At 53.5% G+C, this 10,256-nt stretch overlaps 2 protein-coding genes across 2 annotated transcripts; both read right to left on the bottom strand.

The window, feature by feature from the left end:
• Positions 1 to 232: 232 nt before the first annotated feature.
• On the bottom strand, positions 233 to 4,379 carry GEMIN4 (gem nuclear organelle associated protein 4). The gene is made up of 2 exons (XM_031043564.2): positions 4,012 to 4,379; positions 233 to 3,524 (listed from the first exon to the last, which is right to left on the bottom strand). Exons 1-2 carry the CDS (start codon positions 4,019 to 4,021, stop codon positions 322 to 324), a joined length of 3,213 nt encoding a protein of 1,070 aa, XP_030899424.2. The 5' UTR covers positions 4,022 to 4,379; the 3' UTR covers positions 233 to 321.
• Positions 4,380 to 5,104: 725 nt separating this feature from the next.
• On the bottom strand, positions 5,105 to 10,255 carry GLOD4 (glyoxalase domain containing 4). The gene is made up of 9 exons (XM_034068754.1): positions 10,118 to 10,255; positions 9,090 to 9,139; positions 8,160 to 8,280; positions 7,283 to 7,427; positions 6,946 to 7,082; positions 6,522 to 6,608; positions 6,171 to 6,284; positions 5,997 to 6,083; positions 5,105 to 5,502 (listed from the first exon to the last, which is right to left on the bottom strand). The coding sequence occupies exons 1-9, from the start codon at positions 10,205 to 10,207 to the stop codon at positions 5,437 to 5,439; spliced, it is 897 nt and encodes a 298-aa protein (XP_033924645.1). The 5' UTR covers positions 10,208 to 10,255; the 3' UTR covers positions 5,105 to 5,436.
• Between the last annotated feature and the right edge of the window lies 1 nt (position 10,256).

The following is a 10,256-nucleotide window of genomic DNA, read 5'->3' as shown; positions in this document are numbered from 1 at the left end:
GGGGCTAGCGGCAGGGGTTCCCAAGGGAAATTATTTTCCTGATGCCAGAGGCTGATGGGCTTTTTATAAACCCAGGCTGCCAGCAGGCAAAGCTGGAGCCATGGGCCCAGCAGCCTGGCTCAGGAACAACTGTGTCCACAGCTATTCCCACTGGAAAATTAGGGAGTGGTTGTTCTGAACTAGCTTTAGACAGCCCCTTCAATAGGTTGGAAGAATACATAGGAGGGGGAAATAAGCTCCAAACAGAAAAGTAGAAAGGGTTTATTACAGATCTTACAGCTTCCCACCTAAGAGGTCCCCTCTGTCTCTCTCACCAGCCCCTCAAGCCGGCTCCCCACCTGAGTGTGCTCCCAGCTTGCTAAGCTTCTGCAGCAGGGTGCCACGCAGCTCCTGGTCACTGACGTTGTCTGTGATGGACTCCAGGAAGTGCCTCTCGTTGGCTCTGTGCAGCATGTTGCTGGGGGACGTATCAGCACTGCTGAACACCTCATACTGCGAAAGGACCTCCAATGCCACCACCATCAGCAGCTCGTTGCACCCCTGCTCTGGCAGCATGGCAGCGACATGCAGCAGGTGGCAGAACATCTGGATGCAGATGAAGGACACCTCCTGCGTGGAGGTCCCGTCCTCAGGGTGTGAGGGGGACCCTGCGATGCTCTTGATGGAACCCAGCAGGTCTGTCAAGCTGCTGCAGTAGAGCTGGACCACATGGAACCAAGCCTCTGCTGGCAGCCAGGTGGAGCAGCTGGAGCTGCAGAGGAGCTGGAAACCCCGCAGGAAGAGCATGGAGAACTGGAGGTAACAGGCAAATGGCCGGAGGTTGAGCAGGGGCATGTACTGCACGTACTCGAGTGTGTATGGCACATGCAGGAGTTGCCTCTGCAGCAGGTTTTCAACCACATGTGCAAGCCTCTTCCATTCACTGTGGCTGCACCAAGGGAGGACCTGTATGAGGGCCACCAGGAACCCTTTGCTGAAGAGATTCACTTCTTCAGGGTTGTCCACATTGACTGTGAGGAGCATCAGCATCGTCTCCCTGAGCGCTGTGGACACGCAGCAGCATTCCATCCATGCCAGGAGCCCACTGCCTGGTCCATAGGCTGGCAAAGGCTGGGATGTCCACTCATCCTCGGGAAGTGTGCAGATCTCAAACAGTGTTGCTGGGACCTCATTCTTGAAGTGCTCTCCATAAAGCTTCTTCAGCCTCAGACCAATGGTCCAGTCCAGCAACGCCACCCTCCTGTGAAGCCAAGCGAGCGACTGGACCCACAGCTCAGGGGAAGGGGCAGTTTCTGGTCTTACCACCTCACAGAGCTGGCAGAGGATGTTCAGTATCAGGTCTTTGGTCTCCAGAGAAGGAAAGAGCTGGTCCCTAGGCTGACGCCAGTACTTTGTGTAACCATCTAGAAGCTTGCAGAGGCTAAGGAGAAGTGGGAATGGGTGACAGGATTTGATCCAGTGTTCTTCTGAACTGGACTGTATCCCCAAAACCTTACTGAGGATCTGCAGGCTCAGCTCAATGTGAACAGAGTCCGACTTCAAATAGGGGAGGACAAAGGTTCTCGTCACCTCTGCAGGTGACACAAGTGGGGTGGCTGAGCTTGGCTGCATAAGAAAGGCCAGGAACTCAAGGAACTGTTCCTCTTCCCTTGCAGTGGAAAGCCTCTCCCATACTGCCTCCTCCAGACATCTCAGCACCAGGCTGTGTGGCCTGCTGGGATCATCGTGGGTCTCCAGGAAGCTCAGTGCTGGGAAGGAGCAGAGGATTTGCGCAAGAAACTGGTGTGCTCCCAGATTGACTACAGCAAGGTTACAAATCTGCTTCACCGTGGCCTCAGGGTACATCAGAGTGAGCCTGGCCACAGAAGCCACAGCCCTGGTCAGGCCTTCATCAGATACACTCTTTGTGATTTGGTTGAAAGTCACATTCAGATCCTCCTGGAACCCCTCCATGACAACCTGCAAGTTCAGGGACAGACCCCGTCCACCCCAGGACACCAGGATGCCCGAGATCACTTGGTTTTTGTCAGTTAATGACAGCTCATTGTAACACTCTACAATGGCTTTGGTCACTTGCCTCTGCAGCTCTTGGGCCTCCTTGTCTTGGTGGAGCATGGCAAAGCTCACCAGCGTCTCCAGCAATTTCAAAACTAGCTCTGGTTTCTGGAAGAGAGCTTTGTTTTTGACAAGGCAGTCAAGCCAGTCCCTTGAAAAGGCCCAGGTGTTCTCAGATGCAAAAATGGAGCACATCTCCACATGCCGGTCCAGCTTCTGCTCAATGATTGTCATGGCAACTGAAGACACAAGGCTGGTGTCCAAATCCTTGCTCTTCAGGCTGGCACTGACCTCCTTAAGCAAGTCCTTAAAGATCTGTGTCAGGTCTAACACTACACGTGTCTCATCCTCACCCAGGTGTTTAGCTTCTGAGAAGCAAGCCATGTTCTTCCCAAGGGCGGTGAGTGCATCCAGGAGCCGGTAACTCTCATAGCAGAGCTTCTCCTCAGAGCTGCTCAGGGTTCCCTGCAGCTCCTCCCTCCAGGCATGCAACAAGCTAGAGAGAAGGTCCAAGCCAACAAAGAGATCCTCACGGGAGAGCTTGGCCATGGACAAGAGGCTCATGCTCCTCTCTGCTTCCCTTACCTTCTCATCCAGCCCTCTGTGGTGGTACCTGCTTTCAGTGTCACCAGTCCAGAGGCTGACCATAGTGCTGATCTTCTCCAGGTACTCTGCAACAGGGAGGGGGCTGCTCTCTGGCTCCAGCTCAGTGAACACAGACAGCAGCTCTGCCAGGTTGGCCAAAGCATAGCACTTCATGCGAGGCAGGGTGATGCACCCATAGATTCTCTTTAAGCCCTCTATCAGGACCATGAGAAGGCTGGTGGCAGCAGGGGGAGCGCTCAGAGGATCAGGTTCACCCTTGAATCTCTTTGGGGGCTGGAGGCCATCATCCAGGGAGGACTCACACTCGTGCTGACGTACGAGAGCGCTGAATGCAGAGACTGTTGCATCTTCCTCTCCTTCCTTGTGCTTCATCACCTCCCACCACACATCCAAGAACAGCCTGATATCTGATGGGGATGTCTCACTGGCGATGTACTCCACCAAGTGCTCCAGCTGGCTCCGGCACACATCCTGGGGCAGCGCCAGCAGCAGGCGCACAAAGAGCCGGGGCTCGCTGAGGGCTTTGACCAGCTCGAAGAGGACGGTGTGGTTGACGTCGGGGATCATCCTGCCCATGGAGAAGAAGCCATCCTCCTTCCAGCCCTGGTCCAGCGAAGCAGCAGGGGGAGCCTGCAGCAGGACTTTAGCCCAGACGATGGCCACGGCCTCCTCCTTCCACCGGCTGTGCTGCAGAGGAGAGGGGCAGAGGGCCCCGATCTCCCCGAGGGCGTCAGTGATGGGGGGTCCCACTCGTGGCCAGTCCTCTTTGCGCAGCTCCCGCAGCGACCGCGGCTGGGTCAGCCGTGCGGCCAGCAGGAACCCGCCCTGCAGGATGGCCGCCTCCTCGCACACGCCCCACGGCCCTGAACGGGACACACTGATACCTCGGACCGGCCCCGGCTCCAGCCCTGGCCCCGGCTCCAGCCCTGGCCCCGGCTCCAGCCCTGGCCCCGGCTCCAAACCCGGCCCCGGCTCCAATCCCGGCCCCGGCTCCAACTCCGGCCCCGGCTCCAACCCCGGCCCCGGCTCCAACCCCGGCCCCGGCTCCAAACCCGGCCCCGGCTCCAACTCCGGCCCCGGCTCCAAACCCGGCCCCGGCTCCAAACCCGGCCCCGGCTCCAATCCCGGCCCGGGCTCCAGCCCTGGCCCCGGCTCCAACCCCGGAACCTGGCTCCAACCCCGGCCCCGGCTCCAGCCTCTGCCCCGGCTCCAGCCTCGGCCCCGGCTCCAACCCCAACCCCGGCCCCGGCCCCGGCCCCAGCCCCGGCTCCGGCTCCAACCCCGGCCCCGGCCCCGGCCGCTCCCCACCGCGTTCCCACTCGGCCCCGCTCCCCCTAGTCCCGCACCCACCAGCCTCCATGGCTGCGGAGCGCCCAGCTTCCGGCGCCGTGATCTGACGTCAGAGCGAGCAGCCGAGCTCCGCCCTCAGCGCCCCCTGGCGGCCCGGCGGTGACGCCGCCTGTCCCGCTGCAGCCTTGCCAGGATTAATTTGCGTGCATGGAATTAAAAGGGAGCCCAATTAAAAGGGAGAGGAAGCCCCAGTGCACTGAAGCAGGCAACACACGGGCCTCCAGCACCACTCTCATTAGTTTAACGGTGACACTGACAAGCAGCCCCAGTTCCAGGGTGCAGCTGCACATGACATTGACTCGATCAATATGTGATACAAAATCATCATCAAACCTGAACTGAAAAGCTCAAATGATAAAAATCACAGTGATTTTTCCTGCTTAAACTCAGAACACTCACTGCAGGCACTGACATGCCTCGGTGGCTGCCAGCACTGCTGATTTTCCTGCTTTTTCTCTGCTAAACATGTAAGGTTTTCACTGAGAAAGATGACAAACCAGACAGCATGCCTGATGTGGACAGTACTATAATTACTCCCTGCATTCCAAGCCCTTCCTCCACTCGCAGAAGCAAAGTGACTTCTTTCCAACGGAATAAACCCAAAACTCTTACTTCCAAAGGCAATTTCTCATCAAAAGCCAATTGCAGACCCACAATGTGCTTAATTCAAGTCACCTCCTGGTGCCTCTACAGACAGCACAATGCTGCCTCACACCCAGAGCACAGCCCCGGCTCCTGCCTGGAATGTGGAAGGCTCCTTGGTAAAGGGTGGAAACCACCATATCAATAATGTGACCCCAGTAAAAAACACACCCTGGGCTCCTCAAGTGAATATTTCACCTCAAAAGCTGGGGAAACATCTTGGAATGAAAACAAAGTTTGCTCCAGACTATAATATTAATGTGATTTAGTGAGTTATTTTGCTGTTCACAGCAAACAGGCCCAGGCTGCGACAGCTGAACTGCTCCAGTTCCCTGTACCCAGCCCTTCCCTTCAGCCCCACACTTCACTACCAAAGCAGGGTAGCTGCGACACCCACAGCCTCCTGAAAAATCCTTTCTCTAAGCAGCAAATCCAGGACAACTAAAGCCAGTTAATTAGAGAATCTGGTACTGTAATCAGTCAAGCACTCTCTTTTTCAAGTATAACAACACAGAAGTGTGAGGCTTCCCTATGAATGGAGGACCTGTTTTGGAAGCCATGGGCTCAACCTTCTCCCTGCTGTGCAGCCTGACTATTCTGAAGGATAAACATGCTTGAGAGAGCAGCAGGAAAAGACAAAAGCTTAAATCAAACAAATCAACCAGTGTGGGACACAAAGGCACCCCCTTACTGGAAGGGGTAATGCAACGTGGTACATGGGATTGGCGTATTTCTCTTTGATGAAAACCACAGCAGGAAGGAGCAGTCCAGCCTCTCCTCCAGCTAAGCAGCAGCCTTCTTCATATTGTGCGCAGCAAACCACTTGTCACTGTTGTCCAACGCCATGGCCTGTGTGGAGGAGTGTTTACATGTTCAGAACCAGGGCTGAGCTGCTGCTCACACTCACCAGCCTGCCCCACACCCCAGACTGACCACTTTCTAGACAGAAGGAAAGCTGCTAGTAAGGAAAACAGACACTGAAAATCAACCACATGAGCTGGTAAAATGAGCAAGCCAGGACAGTTTAAACACAGCCTTCTCACAGAGCTCACACTCCGTAGCAGAGCCCCTCTGCTGTGGGGGGACATGGAGCTGCACTGACATTATGGTAGCTCATCATTCCCTGCAGTAACTTACACGGAAGTATTGGTGACACAACACCACCTGGCTACCCCAAGAGTGAGGCTGGAAAACTCTATCCAGGAGTTTTGAAAGTGAAGTTTCAAAACCGATTTGTTTTCCTTAGCAAGATTATGATTAGCTTCTCAGAAAAACCCCACATGGAATGAAAACTAGATCCTACAGATCAGGAGGCAAAAGTATGCACAGACAGCATTACTTACATCATCCAACAGCTTGGCACCGTTAGGGTCCACCTTGGATAGATCTCTAAATGCTTCATCTCCCACAAAGCAAATCTCGTGGCCATCCTAAACCAAATGCAAGAGCAGGTAAGTTAGATAAATGACAGGAAGAAATTCAAATCTAATTCAACTGCTATTTCCAATACTACTCACAGGATCGGCCAAAATAACCACTTGCACTGTGGCTTTGCCAGGTGTGTCCAAGCTGACCAGAGGTGTTAGAATTTTCTGATTCTCCTTTTTCATCAGTGCTTCAATCTTCGGCAACTTGAACAGAAAACAAACAAAAGTCAGCCCTAGTCAGGTAAAGATCAGATGTATTCAGACTGTTCCCATTTACAGCTCCCCATTACCTATAGTTCCACTGCATTCCCACTGTGAAGAACATAAATATCTGCCCAGTATTATTTCATTCACAACTGAGATATTGGCCAACACTAGAAACTCACTTGCCACCATCCAACTCTGAGCAATTCAAGGTGGGGAGAGAAATGTGGTTGTTACCTCTTCCTTTGCACAGGAGAAGGCGATGCGCCCAAACGCTGTCCCGTGATCCACCGCTCCTCCAACAGCCTTCAGCTCCAGCTTACACTGACAGAGGGAAAAAGCAAACCTGACTTGCAAGGGCACTGCTCTCCACGCTACATTCACTCCAGCTCTTCAGTCATGTGGATGGTTTCAAAATCACCCATACACATATTTCCCAACAAGACAGAAATACCAAACCACAGCTTTTTTTTTACTTAAAAAATGCCGTTGAGCATACACAAGCTTTAATTAAAGTACACAGAATTAAGTGCACAGTTGCTTTAATTAAAACCTTTTTTCACCTTTAAGACTTTCTTCTCACGAAGTAAAAGGTTGAGAGGTTTCTCTGATGAGATGTAACTGTTAAAGATCAGAAGTGGAAAGTTTTCCAAGGACTGACCTGGTTATCTGCATAACCCAGCAAAGCCCTTTGCTTTTCCTCATCCTTTTCATAGATTTTCATCTCGAGCAAATTAGACCAGTAATTAACAGACTTCTGGAGATTGGAGACACCCAAGGTCACCTTCATCACAGGATCTTGAAGAATGGAGTAATTTAAAATTGGTTACAAATATATCGTGTTTTAAAAGCACACTTTTACATTCTTCAGAAGTAAGGTAGAGAGAACAAAAGCATGTCTGCTTTGTAAAACACTGTCAGCACAAATGAGCAGCCCAGTTTAATAGCCCACTCATAAATCTCTCGAACACAAGAAAGAGCAAGTGTCCACGTTTCACCTTTCTTGAGCTGTTCCTTATCTTCTAGGTAGAACTTGTATCCCCCTGGAGCTTCAGTTTCAAAAACACCAGTGGTGACTTCTCTGATGGGCCACCCCATCTTCTTAGCATTGCTCACAGCCTGGCTGGACGCAAGGGTTATGCCCTGGTGAGAACAGAACACAAAATTCACAGAGCGGATGCTGACCAAATCCTGTGTTTTAACAATCAGCCTCTACAAATGACTAGAAACAAACTGGAAAATACACTTTTTATAACAGATGGACCCTACAATCTCCTGAGAGCCAAATATTTTGCTCCTTGAAAATACACTTAACCTTATTCTACATCCAATTATATTTGGAATGCATCCATTTGCCTTTCTTTCCCATCAAATGGAAATGAAAAGCAAAAGGAATTTAAAACTCTGACTCAACACATTGTACAGAAGCAGAAAATCGAGATCCTAACTGTTATGCCAGGTTAGGCAGACATCCATGGCTCCAAGTGGCCATGCCCTGGCACCCCACAGGCTGGAGGAGGAATAATAATTCGTTATGGGGAAATGATGAGCAAACACATTACATATATTCATACATGAAACATGAGATCTTTGTTGGCTGTCAGCAAGTAAATAATGAAGAAATAACTCATAATAAATAAAAGAGTGTTTTCCTACAGCAAGATTCTGCTTAGCTAACCATTCTGTGTTGGCAGCAAATACCAGCAGTCCTACACACACAGCAGCTAAGAGGGGGAGCTTAAGGAAGCACTTCCTGGATCCTAAATGAGCACATACTTGTTCTAGTTTCCGGTATAATCTATATGTCGAACAGACTCCTAACTCCAAAAGTAAAATGTTTATAAGAAAGGTCTTGCTGCTAAGTGTGGTACTCACCAGAAAGTCATTGCCCAGGCGATATTCTCCAATTCCATAATTGTAAGTCAATTCTGCAACAAAGTGGTCATCTTCTGGCCCGTAGCCCACCATTGTTTTGCTCCATTTTCCATCATAAGGGCTGGAACATCCATATTTAATTATCATGAGTGTTGGAAATAAACCTCAAGAACTGAAGTACTAGTGTTTCAAGGAAGAACTGCACTTCTCAGGTAATCAAATGGTACAGGAACTCAGTAGCCTCCCACCAAATAGGAGCTGATACCTGTGAAGAGTTCTACTCCCAGCTCAATACACAGCAGACAGGCACCTCCCAGTCAATACCTTTGGCCTCTGGCTGTAGTTCATGACCATACAACAAAAGCAATTCTACCTCCTTTCAAACAGCTCATATTTTAAGAGCACAAGCTGCTCATTAACTGGAATTATACCAGCGCTTTCTCATTAAGTAAGCAGTTAGACACCAGGCTGTAAGATTTTTTTCATTGTGCTATGATCCTATGGGGAGTAAAATCATAGAACCACAGAATGGTTTGGGTTGGAAGGGACCTTAAAGCTCATCCAGTCCCAACCCCTGCCACAGGCAGCGACCCCTTCCACTGGAGCAGCTGCTCCAAGCCCCTGTGTCCAACCTGGCCTTGAGCACTGCCAGGGATGGGGCAGCCACAGCTCCTCTGGGCACCCTGTGCCAGCGCCTCAGCACCCTCACAGGGAACAGCTTCTGTCTTATATCTAACCTGAACTTCCTTTGTTTAAACCCATCACCCCTTGTCCGATTGCTACAGCCCCTGATGAACAGTCCCTCTCCAACATCCTTGTACGTAAAGAAACCCACAACAACCCAACAAAGCCCCTGTTTAACAGATGAAACGATCCACAGCAGGTCTTCTATGGGCAGCAAGGGGCCGGGAAGGGGCTGCAGGCACTCACCCGTTGCAGCTGGCTTTGCAGCCCTCCTCGAACTCCTCATGCCTCAGCACCTGCCGGATTAGGCGAGGAAAAGCTCAGCGCGGACACGTCGCTTCCCTCCCCACTCTTTCACTTCACGGGTGTCACCTGGCAGAAGTGGCGGCCCCGAGAAACAGAGGGCGAGGGCCGGAGGAGCCGGGGGCCGCACTCCCGGGGCTCAGCGGGTACGAAGGGGGGGTGCGACCGGCTGAACCCTCCGCCCTGCCCTCAGGACCGCTGCTCTGGGTGACACCGACCCCCGCTCCCCTCAGGGCCGCTGTTGTGGGTGACACCGACCCCCCTGCCCTCGGGGCCGCTGCTCTGTGTGACAGCGACCGCCCCTGCCCTCAGGGCCGCTGCTGTGGGTGACACCGACCCCCCTCCCCTCAGGACCGGTGCTGCGGGTGACATCGACCCCCCGTGGCCTCAGGGCCGCTGCTCTGTGTGACACCGACCCCCGCTCCCCTCAGGGCCGCTGCTCTGGGTGATATCGACCCCCCGCGGCCTCAGGGCCGCTGCTGTGGGTGACACCGACCCCCGCTCCCCTCAGAGCCGCTGCTCTGTGTGACACCGACCCCCGCTCCCCTCAGAGCCGCTACTCTGGGTGACACCGACCCCCGCTCCCCTCAGGACTGCTGCTCTGGGTGACACCGACCCCCCTGCCCTCAGGGCCGCTGCTCTGGGTGACACCGACCCCCCTGCCCTCAGGGCCGCTGCTGTGGGTGACACCGACCCCCGCTCCCCTCAGGACCGCTGCTCTGTGTCACACCGACCCCCGCTCCCCTCATGGCCACTGCTCTGTGTCACACCGACCCCTGCTCCCCTCAGAGCCGCTGCTCTGTGTCACACCGGCCTCACCCGCTCCCCTCAGAGCCGCTGCTCTGTGTGACACCGGCCTCACCCGCTCCCCTCAGAGCCGCTGCTCTGTGTCACACCGGCCTCACCCGCTCCCCTCATGGCCGCTGCTCTGTGTCACACCGGCCTCACCCGCTCCCCGCTGCCGCACTCACGCTCATGCCCAGCAGCTCCCGGTAGAACCGCGCGCTCCGGGGCCGGTCGCCCACTTTGAACACGAAGTGCAGCGCCCGCCGGCACCCCATGGTGGTGACGTCACTCCGCGGGCGCCCGTCGCGCGGCTCTGACGCACAA

This window comes from Melopsittacus undulatus, chromosome 13 (genome assembly GCF_012275295.1).
Source record: "Melopsittacus undulatus isolate bMelUnd1 chromosome 13, bMelUnd1.mat.Z, whole genome shotgun sequence".
Classification (NCBI taxonomy): Eukaryota; Metazoa; Chordata; class Aves; order Psittaciformes; family Psittaculidae; genus Melopsittacus; species Melopsittacus undulatus.
This window is presented reverse-complemented; position numbering and strand designations above follow the sequence as displayed.

Coding starts and splice junctions, on each gene's coding strand:
- GLOD4 (XM_034068754.1), bottom strand. CDS start 10,207: ATGGGGTGCCGGCGGGCGCTGCACTTCGTGTTCAAAGTGGGCGACCGG. Junction 8,281..9,089: donor TGCAAAGCCAGCTGCAACGG/GTGAGTGCCTGC, acceptor TGGATGTTCCAG/CCCTTATGATGGAAAATGGA. Junction 5,503..5,996: donor GTGCCAAGCTGTTGGATGAT/GTAAGTAATGCT, acceptor TCCTCCACACAG/GCCATGGCGTTGGACAACAG.